The 21,324-nt window shown below is 36.3% G+C and overlaps 1 protein-coding gene across 2 annotated transcripts in view; it reads right to left on the bottom strand.

The window, feature by feature from the left end:
• The window catches only part of RALBP1 (ralA binding protein 1), a 53,414-nt gene that overhangs the window by 24,521 nt on the left and 7,569 nt on the right, over window positions 1-21,324 (bottom strand). For both annotated transcript variants that reach the window (XM_020985543.2, XM_020985544.2), the window contains exon 2: window positions 1,030-1,324. In XM_020985543.2, the coding sequence (XP_020841202.1) occupies window positions 1,030-1,273 (244 nt within the window). In that variant the 5' untranslated portion in view covers window positions 1,274-1,324. The remainder of the gene's footprint in view (window positions 1-1,029; window positions 1,325-21,324) is intronic.

The following is a 21,324-nucleotide window of genomic DNA, read 5'->3' as shown; positions in this document are numbered from 1 at the left end:
AACTTCAGCCTCCACTGCCTTTAAAAAGCAGTCTCCTATGCCCAAAAAGTGCTCCCTCCTCACCTCTGCTTCTGAGAATCCCTAATTTCCTTCAAAGTACAGCTCAGGCATCACAGCCCACACTTAACCTTTCTGGATTTAAGTTACTAGTATTTTCTTCCTTGAAACTGCTTTGCATGACTCTTATGTGCAGACTGTATGATCCTATGTATGAACTTAGCCTCCTCCAGATCAAGCCACCCACTCTGATCTTTGTATATACTAGACACATGACATAGCTGGACACTTATTAAAAATATCTGAATTGAACAGAAAAGTCATGAACATCTTAAAGGCCTCCATTTCCCACCTATAATCCTGTAAGGTAGGTAGAACAAACATTATCATCCATATTTTAGAGATTAGGAAACTAACAACCTTTCTGAGGTTAAGTGGAAATAAGCCAAGATGGTAGGGCAGCAGGAAGCAGTACAGCAAGACCACCGAAAACAAAACAATCCCTCCAAACAACCAGACTTTGATGGGGAAATTTTTTTAAAAAGTCAAAATGAACTAGCGTAGGGCAAGACAGGGAGACAGGGAATATATGTGCACACTGGGGAGAGGGGCCAAGGGTTTACCAGAGGCAAAGCACCCTCTGGTAGTCAGGAAGAAGCTATGCACTAAGGCCTACCCAGATCCATGCTGGGGAACCAGGAGGAGACAGACAGGAACAGTCAGGTCTCAGTTTGGGATCATAGGTCCAGGGAAGCCCTGTCTCTCCTTTCCTTTTCCCCCCAGAGAGGAGCAGTTATCAGTTAGCAACTTTTCAGCTGTAAATACTGAAATATCCTTGTGGAAATACTATGCTTTTCATTTTGACTATATAGTAACATTTTTTTCAGATAAAAAAAAGATGGAAACTTTTTTATAAGATAAGGCTTAAGCTCTAGTATAGAGCAACTTTCAAAATATATAACAAAAATTGGAAAAAATTAAATAAGACTGTTGGAAAACTGCATGTAAAGTATAAAGAGAAATTCCACTTACTCCTTTTTTCCTTTTTCTTAAATTTTCCTTTTTTCTTTCCATGTTCCTTTTCATCATCAGACACTATATCCGGAGGCTCATGTAGGCTGTCATGGGGAGGTGACGGCTCACCAGTCCTGTATAATCCAGGAAATTTAGTAGGGCTGATCTCTTCAGAGCTGGGAGTTCGAGTAAGACCACTGCCATGCTCTACCCTACGGTGCTCACTAGGGCTGCTGGTAGGAGGCAGGAAGCACTCAGTCATTTTGACTCCTTGACAAGTAAGTGAAATTCTTCTGTTACCTATCCATTACACCTGCAAAAGGAAAAAGAAGTTAATACCCAATCCAAATTAAAAACTCAAGAGTGAAATTCACCTACTTTCTTAAAATGAGAGAAGAGCCTCTCCTTTTTTTTGCACTATTTCTTTACTATAACTAAAGCAGGCACTAGTCATTTCTCTAGGACTTAGTAAGCAGTGGATGAATCCACATGGAATATTCTCCAAATTTTATACTCCTCGAAGAAGTGTTCTTGAAAGTAAACTGCTTGAAAGAAATATCACAAAAAAATAAAAATAAAAAAGAAATATCACATTTCAGAAAGACAAGGAAAGACTTGCATGAACGGATGCTGAGCAAAGTGAGTAGAGCCAGGAGAACTATTGTACACAGTACCAGCCACACTGTGCAACGACCAACTTTGATAGACTTAGCCCTTCTCAGCAGTGCAGTAATCTAAGACAATTCCAAAAGACTCATGATGGAAAATGCTACCCACATCCAAAGAAAGAACTATGGAATCTGAATGCAAATCGAAGCATACTATTTTCTCTTTTTTGTTGTTTTTTGTTCTTTATTTCTGGCGGTTTTTCCCTTTTGTTCTGATTCTTCCATCATAACATGACTAATGTGGAAATATGTTTAAGATGATTGTACATTTATAGACTGTATTAGATTGCATGCTGTCTTGGGAAGGAGGAGGGGGGAAAATTTAGAACTCAAAATCTTGTAAAAATGAATGCTGAAAACTAGAAATAAATATTTTTATAAGTTTAAAAAAGGTCCCTGCTTTCCCTATAAAACCCTTTGCCTTTGTTCATATTACAGAGCTGCCTTGTTGTATGGAAAAGGACCTAGCATTTCCTCACCAAAGCAGGAAGAATAATACGAGCATGAGATAACTAGGGTATGACTTTTTCTGTCCTTGTCGCTCTGGTGACTGTGATCCAAGTATATGCTCAAAATTTAAAAATAAAATGCTAAAAAGTTTTTAAAATTAAAAAAAAGGAAAAAAATATCACAATCACTATCCTGGAATACTTTTGGCTATACTCTTCATCAAAGTTTTTTTTTTTTAAGCTGGGAACAACCATAATACCATATTTGAACAACAAACTAGGAAGACATCATGTTGTTAGAGTCAAATAACTTACAATTACACAGCAACTGCCACGTTGTGCAATGACTAACATTGAAAGACTCAGCCCTTTTCAGCAATGCAAGGATCTAAAACATCTCCAAAAGTCTCTATCCACATCCAAAGAAAAAACTACGAGTTTAAATGCAGATCAAAGCATACTATTCGCTATTTTTTTCCTTCTGTTTTGTTTCCTTTTTCTGATGGTTCCTCCTATTGGTTCTAATTCTTCCTTACAACATCACTAATGTGAAAATATGTTTAATAAGAATGTATACATATAGCCTATATCAGATTGCGAGCCATGGAGGGGATAGAAAAATTAAAAACTCAAAAGCCCATAGAAGTAATTGTTAATAAATCAAAATAAATTAATAAAAAAAAATTTTTAAGGAAAAAAAAACTTACAATTAAGTTAATCTGTCATGTAATGACATACATAATCACTTTTGGGACTTCATCAGCCATTGTACTTCTGCTGCGTGGCAACTGTCCATAAATGGTAAGCAGCTCATGTAATGGATTAATTGCTACTAATACTAAGTCAAACCAATTCTTGCTCATGTCAGCAGTTTGCTCTTGACCTTGTATAATCTTCTTGGACACTAATAAAACTTTGAAAACTGTCAAATGCTATACAGAAGTAAAGAGATGATCTCATTTGATCCTAACAATAAATCTATGAGGTAGCCAGGGCAGTGAGAAAAGTCTCTTGGAGGATGAGTGACTTACTCATAACCACAAGCTTTTAAGTGGTAAAGCCAGAAGCAAAACTGAGGACTTATCACAATCACCCAGTACTCTTTCCCCTACATCTCCTGGATCAATTGAAATTTCCATCCAATTCTTCATTTATTAATAAGCACCTATTTTATGTAGGGTGCTGCACTTTGCTAAATACTAAGGATATAGACTAAAATGAAAGAGACTTTACTTATAGGGATTATAATCTAATGGGGGAGAATAAAACATTTAAATAGAAAGTATTTTATCTGTGTTTAGACTTGATCTGATAGACAATAAAGTCATAATCAATTTCTAAATAGAATGGCATAATGAAAATGGGGCAGAGGGTTCAAAAAGATTTATTATTAAGTGGCACTGTGCAATACAGAATGGTAAGGAAAGAATGAAACCAGAAAGAACAGGTAAAGGCTTACTGCAGTAATTAAAGGCTAGAATTGAATAATCAAGAAGAAACAGATGTGCTTGCTTGCTGGTCTCTACTAGGATGCAGGGGATATCTCTAAACTTTAAAATCTTTCCTAGCTGACATTTAGAGAACAATCATTAACACATCAGCTAATATAATAGAAGAAGGACTTTAAAGTTTAAAAGTTAGGCAGGAATAAAAAGTCAGCAAGCAAGTATAGTAATACCTGTACAGACTATCTAACAGAGTTAATGTTCCATCTCCCACCTCCAAGCCTTTGAATAGGCTTCTCCCTCTTCCCTCCACTGCTGCCCCTCTGACCCACAGAATCCTTAGCTTCTTTCACAGAACAGCTCGGGTGCCCAGCTCCTACTAGGAGGCCTGTCTTGATGTCCTCAATTGTTAGTGGTCCCTTGGCACTTCAATTATTTTTTATTTTCTTCTTCTTCTTCTTCTTCTTCTTCTTTTCTTCTTCTTCTTCTTCTTCTTCTTCTTCTCTCTTCTCTCTCTCTTCTCTCTCTCTCTCTCTCTCTCTCTCTCTCTCTCTCTCTCTCTCTCTTTCTCTGTAGTTTAAATGTATGGGGGGAGGAGGTGGGACTGAGGGAAGAAGTAAGCAATTTTTTTTGGATGTGGTTAATGCAGGAATTTATTTTGCCTGACTAAACAAATCTGTAATGGGTTTTGTTCTTCTTGCTAACTCCCTCATTTTATAGATGAGGAAACTGTGGCTCAGGCAAATTAAGTGCCTCGTCCAAGGTCTCACAGGCAGTGTCAGGAAAGAAGTTGAACTCCAAAACCAACACTCTTTCTGTTACTCCACACTGTTTCCTATTGGTTTAATAGTTCACAAACCATTAAAATGAGTACTCCTGACTTTCTTGGGGGAAAAAAGTTATGGCAGTCAAGAAATAAACTGAGTACTTTTCAAAGTTATAAGAAAAAATGCTTTCAGCACCAAAATGAGACAAAGCATACCAACAGCTAACAGCAGTAGTTAACTAAAGTACCCCAAGACAGCAACATCAAAAAGTCAAAACCACAAATGAAACTGCCATTTCTACAAGGAAATGGGGGTTCACTGCTACTAAAAGAAGCTTTTGTGTCTACATCCCCAGTATTTATCAGTGTACATAATAAGAATCATCTATCCATGCAAAAGTACAAGCCATACAAAGATGAAAAAATGAAGAATGGTTGCTCAATTAAAATCTGTTGAAATAAGTTTAACAATAAAGTTTATGGTTTGTTAAACCTGATAACATCTTTAAAAGGAAGCCAAAAAGCCAAGAGCTTGCTTTACCAGTTTTACAACTAGCAGGAAATATGTACAGTTTTAAAATAAATAACAAGTCTTAAAACTCACTAGGAAATCTATCTGAAAGGTTTTATAACTAAAATAGCTATAAAATACCTTCTCTTTCAAATTACCATTTAGGAAACTAGGAATTGCTTTGGCTCTTCAATGCCTCCATACTAAGCCAGACCTCTCTTCTGGATACTGTTTTTTCAAATTCTCTATCACATTCCCCACAATTCCACACCCATCCCTTTCTCTCAGTCATGTCCTACTTACCTGAAAAGACTGAATCCATACATCTCAGGTTTCCTCAAGTATCTTCCTATACCTCAAAATCTCTCTCTATGCCATCAAACCATTCACTTCTTTCCTCCAAACTAAGAGTTAGGCGTTCCTCCTTATCAAGGCCTAAGAAGCATCTCACCTTCTTCGGGATCTTGTTCTAATCAACCCCTGACTCTTCCCTTCAATCTTTCTCTTTTGTTTCCTTCCACTCCTCTGCACATCTTCTATACCTTTATAAAAATAATAATAAGACAACCATTCTTCTTTAGACTCTGCCACCTTAAAAATCAAGATTTAGCTCTATAATTCACACTGCAAAAAAAGAAGTTATTTGTTTTTTGGATATGGCCAATGTAAAAATTTGTTTTGCTAGAGTATGTATGTGTTTACAGTGGTTTTGTTGTTGTTTTGTTCCCAATGACGTTGGTGGGAAGATAAAAAAGAGTTTTCTCTGGTGTAAAATGGACTGAGTTGGATGGGCATTGAATTCTACAAGAGCAGGTTAAGCTCTTAAGAAGTATATAATAGCAGCAAGGGACAGAGATTCAAACAAATCATTCCAGCAAAATTAAAGGATCATACATCTGGACCCAGATGAGACCTTGGAGGTTATTTGGTCCTAATCTCTCACGTCTGTGTATATATATATACATAAATACACATATTTCCAAAATCTGAACATTTTCATTTATTATTTTTAACAGAAAAAACAATCATCATTATGCATCAAAAATCATACACATCACGATTAATTTTTGTTGTTGTTGTTTTTAGCAATTGTGGCTAGGTGGCACAATGGACAAAGTGTTGGGCCTTAAATCAGGAAGACCCAAATTCAAATCCTGCCTCAGATACTAGCTGTGTGACCCTGGGCAAGTCATGACCTGTTTGCCTCAGTTTCCTCAACTGTAAAATAGGGATAATATTAATACCTACCTCCCAAAGTAGTCATAAAGATAACATGAGATGATATGTATACAATACTTTGCAAACCTTTAAAGTGTTATATATAATTCCTAGCTGTGATTATTATTCTAAAAGGCAAAAATACAGGCTTCCAACCAAGAATGACTTGCACTTCAAAGCTGAGTAGAATCCTACAGACACTTAAATATTGAACTGAATTGAACTACTTCAACTGAACCAGTTTTTAAAGGAAAAATATCTGCTAGATCTGTCAAAGTAACTTCTGTTTCTAAAGCCAAAAGATCAGATATACCTATGATCTTATTGGTGTTATACACCCTCACTGGTATAAGTCACAACCCCTCCACACCTACTAATCCAGTTCATAGTTCCCATTCATATTTTCTCATAAATCTTCTACATTTTAAAGAGCAAACCAATGTAATAACAACTAACATACAATTTTTCAAAGTACTTTCTCCACAACAGCTCTAAGAAGTAGGTAGTAGAGTTATTTCCCCATTTTACAGAGGAGGAAACAGGTTCAGAAAAGTTAAGTCTTTCCAGAAGCTCAGTCAGAAAAGGCCTCAGAGGCCATCTTATTCAACCCATACTTGACCAAGAATCCAATCAACAACATTGCCAAGTGTGTGCTACCCAACCTTTACCTGAAGACTTCCAGAAGAAGTAGGAAGTACAGTGGATAGAGTGCTAAACCTAGAATCAGGAAGACCTGAGTTGAAATCCAGCCTCAGATTCTTATTAGCTGTGTGACACTCAACCTCTGTCTAACTTAGATTCCTCATCTGTAAAATGAGGATAACAGTAGCACCCAATCTCCTAGGGCTTTTGCAAGGAAAAAATGAAATAATATTTGTAAAGTACTTTGCAAACCTTAAAAGTGCTATACAAATGCAAGTTATTGTTGTTGCTATTCTAGCAGGGGTTCTTATTTTTGGTGTGTCATGCACCACTTTGACAGTCTGGTAAAGGCTCCTCTCAAAATGTTTTTTTTTCAAAATGTGTAAAAAATACATAAGATTACAAAAGAAACCAATCATACAGAAATATTGTTATCAAAATACACATTTTTTTTAAAGTTTATAGACTACAGGTTAAGAACACTTGCTCTAGAGAAAGAGCCTTCTACTTCCCAAAACAGCCTATGCTACTTTATAATTAGCTTCTAAGCCACTTCCACCCATTATACCTAAGTTCTGCCCCTTAGTATTAACTAATAGAATATTTAGGGAAAATATCAAGATAAAAACAGAAAGAAATTTAGAAAGGCATACAAACTGGACAATTCTGTTAGTTACAACATCATTTTAATATACTTATTTAAAAATTGTAACAATTCATGGTTTTGCAGACATTCCTCTTTTTTGTTCCTCTTTGTACACCTAAATGGTTGCAGTTGTTAATGATTAAGTTTACCATGAAAAAAAAATTAATCCTATTTTCTCTTCCACATAACTAAATGGAATCTCCACTACAAAATACCTAATAAATAGTCAATCGGCCTTTAGTTGAAGACTTCCAAGGAGAACCACCACCTGTTTCAAGGGAATCCATTCCATTTTTTAACCTGATCTTTACAGTGCCTAACAACAACCTCATGAGTTCGGAACTATTATCCTCATTTTATGGACGAGGACCCTAAGGCTAAGAGTTATTTACTTGCCTAGAGCAACACAGTCAGTAAAGTGTCTAAGGCAGAAGACCTGAACCCAGGTCTTCCAGACTCCAAATCCAGTACTCTACAGCTTATGCCAGGCTGCCACTCTTGAGATTCATAGAGCTGATTCAATTAAACGATTATGTATCAAGTACTCACTCTGTGCAAGACACTACGCTAAGTACTGGGGGCAAAAAGATGGAAAAACATGTAACCTGTTCCCTCAAGTAGTTTACAATATAAATAAGAGGAAGACCTACAAGCAAGACACAAGGAATACTGAGATTAGGGCTGAGGAGCCAACCAAAGGACTATGAAGAAAACGTTAAGAGGGAAAGAGATCTTTTTAAGGTGGAAGGAATATGAGAGAAGGCCTAAAGGAGGAGAATTGTACTTGGAGAGAAGAATGTCAGTAACACATACAATAGGCAGTTGTGGGAGGAATACATTCCAGGCCTGTACAAAGGTACAGAGTAAAGAGAAGGCAGGACAAAATGGGAAAAAAGCTACAAAACTAGTATGGCTGGAATGCAGAATGTATAAATGGGAGCAGAGTGAAAGACTGCAAGAAAGATCAGGTGCCAGTATCCAGGGAGAACCTAGCCATGATAATATCAAGGCTTTTTTATAAAAGTGTAATATCTCTAGCCTCAGACCAAATACTTGACACTTAATAGCCGTGTGACCCTGGGCAAGTCACTTAACCCCAATTGCCCCCCCCAAAAAACAACAAAAAACAATGAAAGTGTAATTAATACCTGGTTACTAACCTTTCACATTTCTTTATTCTCCATATCCCACCAGTCACCAAGTCATCCTTCCTTTCTCAGGGTTATCACATACAACCTCTTAACTTGCATTCCCATGGCCAACACCCTAATTCAAACTGGACTACAGTAACAGTATAACTGGTTTCTCAGCCTAATCTCCTCCTCTCCCCCTCCAACTAATTGTACATACTTCAGCAAAAATTAATCTACCTAAAACATCGTTTCAGTAGGTCATTTCCTTCTCAAAAACTTCAACGATTTCCCATTGCAAACAGAACAAGGTTCAAATGCCTCAACCTAACATTCAAGGCTCTCTCCAACCTAATCTTAAACCTATCCATGTTTCCCTTCCACTACTTCTCTGCATAAATAAGCCTTCTGGTTCAGGTCAAACCGGTCTACTTATTACTAAACTGCACTCCCCAGCTGACTGTGATGCTCTTCTTTCTGCTTATCTGAATCCCACCTTCACCAGAAAGGCCAGCTCAAGTTTCCACCTGCTTTTGCGAACTTTTGTCTTAAACACCCCAATACACAATGATCTTTCCCCATTTCTGAATTTCTATAGTATTTCTTCTTGTAGCAGCAATCTGGCACTTATATAACTTCACTCAAAAAAAAGAAAGTTAATTCAAAGGAAACTAAACACCAACTAAAAAAACCTCAAAGATTTTACAATCTAATGGGAAAGACAACATGCAAAAAATGCAAGGCAAGCTACATACAGGATAAATAGGAAAACATTAACAAAGGGAAAAGAATTAAGAGATCAATAATGCTCTAGGAAAACAGATAATTAAACATACTGCACACCTCACCCCTCCTTATAGCAGAAAGGCAGGTGAATCTTTCAAATTCCTGGCAAGCAATCTTGCAATGGTTTATAGCTAATAACTGCACTCTGTATACTTTTCAGATTATGCAAATAAAGTTACATTGAATCTTTTTTAAATACAAGAAAAAGACATAGCAACATGCTTCCAAAGAAGATGGTAGAATAAATTGGGGGGAGGGGAGAACAACCAACACAAACCTCAGCTATCCTCCAGAAAAGATTAAATGAAAGCAAGACAGATCAAAAAATGAGTAGGGAATAAAGAAACTACAGTGAGTACCCTCATCCAGCCTAGGCATTAAAAGATGACATCCAGAAGCCTAAAAACACAAAAGAAAGGACCCAGCCAGAGAACATGGATAAGAAAGGCTTCACTGGGAGGCTTGCCAGATCCCAAAGTCTCTGAGAATACCAGCCAGGAAGCTCCAAGTCACTCAAGCACACAGCAGACACAAGGACAAGGACACTTGAGTGTTCCTGCAATAGGGTCCCAGGAAAGGGAACAGACAAAGCAGTTAAGTCTCCTATTCCTAAGGACAAGGCATCAGACCACATTGCCCTAGAGTTTGAAAAGCTTGCATTCACAGAACTAAGCCATCCCTGAAAGCCTTGGAGAAGTACTCTACCCAGAGGCTATAGGTGGGCCTAGGAAATGATACCTTGCATCCAACAGACAAGAACTGAGCAGAGGGCCATAACAAGACAACAAACAATACAAATACAAGACTGGAGAAGCAGCTGGATCATGGTGCTGACAAAATCCCAATTCAAAAAAGAAAGCTTGAAATATGAATATACATTAATACACTGACAAAACAATGTTATACATCCAGGGACATTCTAGCTTTGAGAAAGTCTAGAGGATGAGTAACTCCACAAAGCTCATGGGCAGAAATAAAGGTATGGCTTGCCAATGAAGATCATTAGAATTCCTGGAAGGAATGAAACAGGAGATCAAAAACGGTATTATAAATTATTTGAGAGCTCTGGACAAAGAAAAATCAACAGCTTAGTAAAGGAGGTTCAAAATGTTACCCAGGTAACAGACTCACTGAAAATCAGATTGGGCCAAACAGAAATAAATAATAAGAAATTCTAAATAAATCAATGGGGGGGGAATGAAAATTATCACCTATCAAAAAGAACTGACTAGAAAACAGATCAAGGAAAACTGTGAGCCATGAAGAGCCATGAATTTACTGGAAAATCACAAACCTCCCTCCAAGGGCCTAGATACCATATCACCAGAAATCATAAATGAAAACTGTCCAGACCTATTTTTAGAACCAAAGCACAAAATGATACTAGAGAGAATCTATCACTTCATTCCTCAACTGTAAATGGTGAAAAGATACGAACAGGCAATTCTCATGGTGAAAAAACACAACCTATTAACAGCCTTATGAAAAAATACTCTAAATAGCTAATATTAAAGAAGTGAAAATCAAATCAACTCTAAGGCTCCCCCTCATGCCTATTAGATTGTTAAATTAATTTTAAAAAATGGAAAATGACATGCTGGAGAGGCTGCAGGAAAGCAAGCACATTAGTTTACTTTAGATGGATCTGTGAATTGGTCTAGCCATTCAGGGAAACACTTTGGAACTATATCCAAAAAAATGCCAAGCCATGCGCTTTTAACCTAGCAGCACCATTACCAGGTCTACACCTCAAAGAAATCGAAGAAAGAGAAAAATGACCTACATAGACAAAAACAGTTATACTAGCTCTTTTTGTAGTGGCAAAGACCTGAAAAGTAAGGAGGTACTCATCAACTGAGGAACTGTTGAACAAATTATGGTATATGACTCCAATGAAATACTATTGTTCTGTAAGAAACAATGAAGTGGGGCGGGGGGACCACAGGGACAGAGCACCAACTCTGGAGTCAGGAGAACCTGAGTTCAAATCCAACTTCAGGCACATAACGCTCACCAGCTATGTGACTCTTGGCAAGTTACTTAACCCCAACTGCCTCACCAAAAGAAAATAATAATAATAATAATAATAATGAAGGGAATGGTTTCAAAGAAACTTATATTAACTGATTCAAAGACTTATATTAACGGATGCAGAATCTTTAAAGTAAGCAGAACCATATAAGAATTTATGAAAAAAGAAAGTAAAAATGAGTAACTTTGAAAAACTTAAGAACTCTGACCAACCATGATTCTAGAGTACAACAAAGAAAGAATGCTACTGACTTCCTAACAGAAAAGTGATAGACTCAATATAAAGAATGAGATATACTTTTTTAGAAATGGTCAATGTGGGTATCTGTTTTGCTTCACTATGCATATTTGTTATAAGAGTTTTGTTTTTCCCTCTTTAAATTCTTCAGGGCAGAAAAATATAAGGGAGGGAAAATAAATGCTTGCTAATTAAAAAGATTATTTTTTCTCCTCAAAAATGATCCACCAATCACCTAAAAGAAACCCAAAAATGAAAAGTCAAAACCAAAATCCAGAGGGTCTAGATTAAAGGGGGAAAAAAATACCATAAGCACCCAGAAGAAAAGAACTCAAGCACCAAGAAACCACAGTAAAGATCATGCAAGACTTGGCAACTGCAACTATAAAAGACAAAATATCTCAGAATATGACACTCCAAAATGCAAAAATGATAAAGTCTTACAACCAAAAATATCTTACTCCATAAAAAAACAGAGTAATCCAAAGGGGAGAGAGGGGGAAAACAGACCTTTAATAAAGGAGAAATTCTAAGAACTACTGATGAAAAGACCAGAGTCTTTTCAGGTTTTTAGGTTTCTGTGACTCCTATGCTTGCCTTTTAAACATTCAATGTTGTGGAAATTATAAATATAATGAATCTTATTAATAACAAAAACAATCAAAATCATATAATTACATTAGTAGATGCAGGAAAAGCATGACAAAATACAAAATTCATTTCTTTTTTTTAAAAAAACTAAAAAGTAGTGGCATAAATGGACTTTTCCTTAATATGGTAAATAGTAGCCATGCAAAATGAAGAGCCAGCATTATATGTAATGGAGACTAACTGGAGGGCTTATTAATGAGATCAGTAATAAAATAGTCTACTATCACCATTACTATTAATATATTGCTAAAAACTGCTAACTACAGAAATAAGACAAGATAGAAAAGAAATGGAAAGAATAAGCATAGACAAAGAAGAAATAAAATTACCACTTTTTGTCAGGGATAAGAAAGTCTACATATGGATCGCTAGACAGTAGTACACTGGCACGATTCATAACTTCAGCAAAGTAGCAAGATATAAGATAAACTCACATAATAATCAACCTTTCTGTGTATTACCAAGAAAACCAAACAGGAAGAAACAAGATTAGAAATTCTATTTAGAATAACTGCAGAATTTAGAAGCCCACTTACCAAGAAATTCACAACAGTTATATGAATATAATTACAAAATATTCTTAATAGAAATCATGACAGACTTAAACAGGTAGAAATATTAATTGCCTATGGTTAGGTCATGCCCGTATAATAACAACTACAATATTCCCAAATTAACTTATTCAGTGCCATCTCAAATTACCAAAAAACTACTTTATATAGCTAAAAAAACACAAGAAAAGTCATACAGAGGAACAAAAAGTCAAGATTCTCACAGGAAATAATAAAAGAATATATATAAAGAAAAACTGATAGTACCAGATCTCAAAATAGTAATTATCAAAACAATTTGGTACTGGTTTAAAAATAGAGCAAGTGGTAGAACAGGTTATACAACATATTAGAATAAAAGAAACCTAGTAGCCTAGTACTCAATAAACCTAAACACCCCAACTACTAGAGTAAAACTCACTATTTGACAAAAGCTGTTGGAAAAACTGGAAAAGTCTGGCAGAAATCAGTTTTAGAACAACATTCACTCACTTCTTCACTCACTTCAGATACCAAGATGAGCTCCAAAAAGATTCTTTGACTTAAGACATACATAAATCAGAGAAACAAAGGGAAAAAAATTCCTTTCAGATATATTAATGTGAAGAGGTTCGCAGAAGATATAATGAATGATTTTGACTACATAAAATTAAAAAGGTTTTGCATAAACATGGTTGATACGGAACTATATTTTTGCATGACTTCACATGTATAATGGGTATCATATTGCTTGCCTTCTCAATGGGTGGGGGATGGTCAAATGGGAGGTAAAGAAATTTGGAACCAAAAAATTTTTTAAATGAATGACCATAAATAAATGGCTTATTAAAAAAAGGTTTTTGCATACACAAAAAACAATATAGTTAAAATTAGAAGGGTAGTAACAGTTAACTGGATCAAAGCCTTTGTAACAAATTCTTTGATACAGATTTCATTTCCAAGATAAAGAAGATATAAGGACCTATCAGATTGGTCAACACAACAAAACAGGAAAATGATAAATGTTGGAGATGTGCGAAAACGGGAACACTAATGCATTGTTGGTGGAGTTGTGAAATGATTCAACCATTTTGGAGAACAATTTGGAACTATGCCCAAAGGGCTATAAAAATGTGCATACTCTTTGACCCAGCAATAGCACTTCTAGGGCTATATCCCAAAGAGATCATACAAATGGGAAAAGGACCCACATGTACAAAAATATTCATAGCAGCTCTTTTTTGTGGTGGCAAAGAACTGGAAATTGAGAGGATGCCCACCAATTGGGGAATGGCTGAGCAAGTTGTGGTATATGAACGTAATGGAATACCATTGTGCTATAAGAAATGATGAACAGGGTGACTTCAGAAAAACCCGGAAAGACTTGTATGGTCTGATGCTGAGTGAAATGAGCAGAACCAAGAAAGCATTGTACACAATAACAGCCACGTTGTGCAATGACTAATATTGATAAACTTAACTCTTCCCAGCAACACAAGGATGTAAAACATCTCCACAGGCTTCATGACGGAAAATGCTATCCACACCCAAATAAAGAACTATGAAAGTTGAATTGCTATTTTTTTCTCCTGTTGAGTGTTGTTTCCTCTTTCTGATGGTTCCTCCTATTGGTTTTAATTTTTACTTACAACACGACTAATGTGAAAATATGTTTAATAGGAATGTAAATGTATAGCCTATATAAGATTATGCACCATCTTGAGGAGGGTGGTGGGGAGAAAAATTTTAAACTCAAAAGCATATGGAAGTGATTACTGGTAAATCAAAATAAATTAATAAAATTGAAAAAACAAAAGAAGATATAGGGGCACCTAGGTGACACAGTGGATAGAGCACTGGCCCTGAAGTCAGGAGGACCTGAGTCCAAATCCGGCCTCAGACCAAACAACTGACATTTACTAGCTGTGTGGCCCTGGAGAAGTCACTTAACCCCAATTGCCTAAAAAAAAAAGAATCTACATCTTTTTTAAGATATAGATTCTAATTTATAAGAAAAGAATCATCCCTACAGTTGATAATGGTTAAGGGATATTAACAGACAGTTTTTACAAGAAAGAATAAAATTTTAACTTCACTCTCCAAAAAAAGGATGAAATACAAGCTATTAACAGCCACTTGAAAAAATTCTCCAAATCACAATCAGAGAAGATCAAATTTAATTAAACTCTAAAGGTTTGAGCACAACTTCAAGAGTTAGCTTTATTAATAATACAACCTTATTAATAATGAAAACAATCAAAATCATATAATTACATTAACACGAAAAGCAGGAAAAGCTTGGGAACAGAAAAAAAGAAAAAACCCTGATAAGCAGTACACGTGATCTCAAAACCTCTAAGATCAGCAAAGATGTCACACAACAAAAAGGAAGTCTGTCCCTAAAGGAAGGTAAGATGAGAGAGAAATTAAATTAAAAAAAAATTTAGAAACAAAGAGGATGACCATCAATTGGAGAATGGCTGAATAAACTATGATATATTAATATAATGCAATATTGTTGGGCAGGAAGAAATGAAAAAAGGATTTATTTCTGGGAAACTCAAGAAGTCTTGTAGGAAGTGATAATGCTGTGTAAAATGAGCAGAAACAGAATTCACACAGCAAAAACATTATAAGGATAAACAACTTTTGAAAGACTTAAGAATTCCTGATTAATGCACTAACCTATCATGACTCCAGAGGACTAATGATGAAGCTTATCTCCAGATAGAAGAATAAGGCGAAGAATGAGATATACATTTTTAGAGATGGCAAGTGTATACAGACTTGTTTTGCTTGACCATGCTTATTTGTTAGAACTTATTACTTTTGCTATACAGTTTTTCTTTTCTTTTTTTTTTTAAACCTGGGGACAGATGGAGGGGGGTAAAAATAAACATTTTTTAAAAAGAATAATAACACATGGTATGCAACTAAAAACAACTCCAGTCTGATGTCATTAAACAAGCTATTGATGCTGAAAAATGGAAAATGGATGCAGATTTAGACCAACACTGACACAATCATATATTGACATTTCCATGAGAATGATCTACATACATGTACATCAAATATCTTCTTAATGATGACATTAGAAGGGAATATGCATAAAAAACTGGATCTGAAAGCTACAGTAACCTAAGAATTACGAACCTACTGTTATTATTATTTGTTGACCATAAGAAAGCATTTGAGCCATATTGTTGGGAAAATATCCATATTAATAAGATTTCAGATCCATTTGAGTATCTGTTATATATTTCAATTATGCTGAAATTCAGATACTATCAGATAATTCAGGGCTTAGTGAAGTTGCTCCAGTCATTTCCACTGAGTACCTATGGCATCATGCTAGATATTTTTAAAACAAAAAACACACACGTGTGTGCATACAAATGTGTATATGTATATGTGATACAAATATATGTGTACTATATGTGTGTATGTGTGTGTGTATATATATATATACACACACATATACACATACACACATATATATATACACATTTGTATATATGATCCCTGCCCTCTAAGATAGTGCATTGAAAACCATAATCTGTGTATAATAGGTGCAGTAAACAGCACCAGAACTCCAGTTTTAATCAACTCAACCAAAATGATTAGTCAGTTAATAAAGCAATTACTGTGTGTGCCAGATACTGTGCTTAGTTAGCACTGGGGATACAAAAAAGACAACAGTCTCCTGTCCTAAAGGAACTCATATTCTAATGGGGATGACTACCTAATTCAGAACTATAGAAAATATGTTTCATATATGAATGTATAGGGAAGATAGCATTCTGAAACAACCACTTGTTAAAATAGCCAGCTGAACCAATACTGGACCACCTTGATAGGTTTCTTTCTTGTTGCCAACTGAGAATGAAGGAGAGATACCTGCTATTTCTCTACATCCAATTGATATTTGATCCTCAATTCCATCACGTGTTGAAAATAAAATCACCAAGAGAACAGATGCATTAACTCTTAGATTTTCCAAACTAACTTGTCATATATAATAGGAGCCTGATAAATGGTGACTTGAATAGTATTACCTTCTGTTGATCAAACACACTTCAGTACCCCAGTGTATTTGGTCCCGAAGTATAACTTAAAAGTGTTTCACAAAGCACTTTCCTCTCAACAACCTTATAGAAGGTGTAAGTATAATTATTCCCATTTTACAAATGACAAACCAGATCTCAGAATGCTTACATGACTGACTAGTCCACTGTCATTCAGTTTCAAAGCCACAACATGAATACAAGTCTCCTGACTTCAAGGACAGTTCTTTCCATTCTATCTCTCCACAAATATTTTTTGAACTACGTGTAACTTAAACAGAACCATGGATAAAACCTAATCTGGTTAATAACAATTAGTATGCCATATTTTCATCCTAATAAACAAATATTTTATAGTGTTTAAATATCACTAAGTTAGCTGTCATGATAAATTGGCATGATTCTTAAGACACAGCCTGAGGGAAAAATCAGAGCAAAGAAAAATGTTTTGTTTTGTTTTCAAATTTAAATTACATCATCAAAACCTTAGCACTGAGACTATATCATCCTCAGGGTAATCAGCGTATATCCATCTTAATCCACGGCAATGTGGGAAAGGAAGCTCTGAAGAGTTTCTAGGATACTTTTGCTTGAAAATTCTAATCCAACATTCAACGTGATGCTGTTTAACTCTTAATACTTCCTACCTGGGACAAACTGACAAATAATATAATGAACCTATTTGGGAGCTAAGATCATCTGGACTATATGTATATACGTATGTACATATGTATGTGTGTATGTATCTTTTCACCCTCTCTCTAAAATATGTTATAGTTTTGCCTAAAATCTGCTGCCTTCAGATACAACATTTCTACCCTTGTTCACTCTTTCCCTAGGTAATATTATTATTATTATACATAATTGTATTATGGCTATTATTATTATTATTATTGAAAACCAAATCACTCTGGCTTTCATTGATTGGCCAACAATAAGTCCCAGTGCAAGCCCCACCTGGTCATGGTTTGGGCCCCCATGGCTCAGAGTAAATTAAAACAGCAATTGGTTTTTGGCCCAAAACCCTGAGGGTCTTCCCTTCCAAGATCTGACTAGGTAAAAGAAGCCACTCTTCTCACCTAGCTTTAATCACTGAATGGGTCAGTCAAACACAGACCTGGAAAAGACCTTAGCTTGAAAAGGCCAAAGTTTCCCACAGCATCCAGGGCCATCTCTAGTCGTCCTGATCTATATCTTGCTACCAGACCCAGGTGGCTCCAGAGGAGAAAGCAAGGCTGGTGACTTTGCACAGCCTTTCCTCACTGAAATCCAATTCACTTGCAAGTCATGATGGCATCACCTTCCTGATGTCATGGTCATCTTTAAGAACGAGGACAAAAAACAAGGTAATATTATTCTCTCCAATCCAATTCAACAAGCATTTAAATGCCTGCCATGTACCAAGCATACAAAAGCAAAATAAAGCAGTCCCTACCTTTGAAGAATGAACAAGATTTAGCAAACAGAAAATGAAAAACAAAATACTGGATCATAAGATCATAGAGTTAGAGCTGTTTGAGACCTGAAAGGTGTTCAAGTATAACCCCCTCACTTTACAGAGGAGGAAACTGAAGCTCATTAGTTAAGTGGCCTGCCTAGGAGGCAATGCGTTGCCTTCTAACTATATAAAATAATTTTTCTAGAGGAAGAGCACTACCACCTAGGGTGTAGTGAAGGGGAAGGGAATCAGAATAATCTTTGAACTCAGTAAAGCTGGATATATTAAGAAGAGGTAGTGTTGCTGTCTGAGAGATTCAGAGACCCATCAAGGGCCAGAATATAGGACTGGGTCATCTGGAATGAATTCACAGATTCAAGCATTTTTTAAGTCAAGATGGCAAAGATTTATTGTTACGCTACACATCGGGCAAGGATTCCCATGGAACCTGTCATGGTGGGCAAAGCTTCTTAGGGAACTTGCAACCTAACAGGAATGAAGCTAAAGCTTATATATAGGAAAAGCAATGGATTATGTGCCAAGTATGCTAATTAGGTGATAACATACAACCTTGGTCACTACTGGAAACAGGAGGGAGGGGGGAAGAAAGGGTTCCTAAAGGGTATATATTTTTGGTCTGTTATGACTGTAACAAGAGTTGACATCTACAATTTGACCTCTGGATTGTATATGGTTACTGTGGGCATCAATACTTAATAGTTCTGCTAGTACAAGATAGTCCTGTTCATACAAGGGAAATTCTACAAAGGTCAGCTTGTTCTTGTAACAGGGAGAGATAGTTTGCCTCACTGGGCCCACTCAGGAGTTATTGCCAGAGACAGGGTCTTTGAGCTGGGAGGAAACTGTCAGGGATAGTGTTTTTGAGGCCCGGGAGAAACTGGGATCCAAGCTCAGGCACCCAAGCACCCCATGAGTAGTAGTGAGGAAAAACTATATTCCAAGTACAGGAGACACCACCAGCTCCCCCACCCCTCACCCCTCCCAGCAGACAGACTGGGCATAGAGTGCAGTGTATGGGAGACAGAGGTAGGCCAGTCTGTCTGTAACAGATTATGGAGAGAGGTGAAGCCAAAGTAAAAAAGAAGTTTTCGTCTCCTTCGTAATGCTATGTATTTTTATTTTATGCATTTTAAAAGCATTATTCTGAGACAGGGTTCATAGGCTCCACCCAACTGTCAAAGGAGTTCACAATACAAAAAAAGATCAAGAACCCCTGTACTAAAGCTTCTTGAGCAAAGGAGTAACATGACCAGATCTGTGACTCAGGAATACTGATTTGGCAGAAAAAATTAGAAACAGAAGTCCAGGCAAGAACCAAATGGTGAAGAGTACATACATGAGACACAGTAGCAAAAAGCCAGTAAAAGAAGAAAGCAACTAACTGGGGATATGACGTGGAGGCACAATTCACAAAACTTAGCAACTTACCAGTCATGACAGTTAAGGGACTGGGAAGAGAAAAAAATGCTACAACTTTTTTTTTAGAAGTCTGACTATGAGGGGCAGCTAGGTGGCGCCGTGGATTGAGCATCGACCCTGAAGCCATGAGGACCTGAGTTCAAATTCGACCTCGGACCAAACACTTGACACTTACTAGCTGTGTGACCCTGGGCAAGTCACTTAATCCCAACTGCCTAAAAATAAAAAAATAAAAAAAAAAAAAATAGAAGCCTGACTATGAAAGGAGATATACAGTATAGTAGCTTGAGGTCTTCAACTACCCTATGTAGATAATTTCTAAATCTCACTTTTTTAGTTCTGACTTCTTAAAATTCCAGACCCATATCTCCACATGGTTCCTTCTCTGATGCTCCACCAATCAACTAACAAATATTTACTGCATGTTTACTATGTTCCGGGTGCTATGTAATAAATTGGTACTGTAAGATTGTGGCTTTGGCAAAAAGCAAAAACAATCTCTGCCTACAGGAGCTTACATTCTAACTAATCTTACAATTCCAGCACCTCAAAATCAAAATATTCAGAACTTTACCCCTAAGCCTGCTCATTCTTATATCTTAATGATTTCTGTCTGTGGCACTAATAATCACTCTCATTTTTACAACCTTAGTGTTATCTTTAATTCTTCCCTCACCCCTTATGGTATCATAAAATTTCAAGAGTTGCAAGGGCCATCTGGTACTATACCTGACCAAGAATCTTCACTATAAAATCCCAACACTAAGTGTTTATCCGGCCTTCAAAGATCTATAATGAAAGGAAACACTACTTACAGAAACAGCCCACTCAATTTTGAAACAGCTCAGTTGAGAAGTATTTTGTTACATATGAATGCAATGGAAAGTTAATGTGTGGTAAGAAATGATCAAAAAGTTTCACATAAACCTGGGAAGACATGTATGAACTAATGCAAAGTGAAGTGGGTAAAACCATGAAAACAATTTATACAATAATAACACTATAAAGTCAAACTACTTTGAAAGACTTAAGAACTCTGAAAAATGAAATGACCAACCACGACTTCAGAGTATTACTTACCCACCTCCTGACAGGATGATGGACTCAAGAGGCAGAATAAGACATACATTTTTGGAAGTGGGCAATGTGGGAATTTGTCTTGCTTGACTTAGCATATTTGTTACAAAGGTTCCCCACCACCACCATTTTTTGGGGGGAAGGCATAAGAAAAAGGGGTAGGATTGGATTCTTCTCCCCTTCCTCCTTAAAATGAGAAGAGAATGGAAGGAAGGTCAGAAGGAATGACAGACAAGCGGAACACTTGAAATTTACCTGTTGAATTTGTTATACATTTTTAAAAGCAAGCTATAAAGTTGGCAGCTTTATATACAATTCTCTTGTGTCCTACAATGTACATGGAAATGAACATTTCCTAAGTTCAGAATAAAAAGATAAAGATAAATTTTTTAAATTTAAAAAAAATTTCTTTATCTCAAGCCTAAATCTTTCTACCTCTAACTTCAACCCACTGCCCCTGTGATCAAAGAAATCTAATACTTGAAGATTTGTAGGGTAAAGAATATCTCCTTACTGCTATGCCCAAATCTTCTCTTTCTCAGGCTAACCTCAGCTTCTTTCAAATATTCTCAAACAGCATTAT

The sequence above is a fragment of the Phascolarctos cinereus genome, unplaced genomic scaffold (genome assembly GCF_003287225.1).
Source record: "Phascolarctos cinereus isolate Bilbo 61053 unplaced genomic scaffold, phaCin_HiC Scaffold_4;HRSCAF=312, whole genome shotgun sequence".
In the NCBI taxonomy this organism is placed as follows: Eukaryota; Metazoa; Chordata; class Mammalia; order Diprotodontia; family Phascolarctidae; genus Phascolarctos; species Phascolarctos cinereus.
Note: the sequence above shows the minus strand (reverse complement) of the source record. Positions and strands in the feature narration are given on the sequence as shown.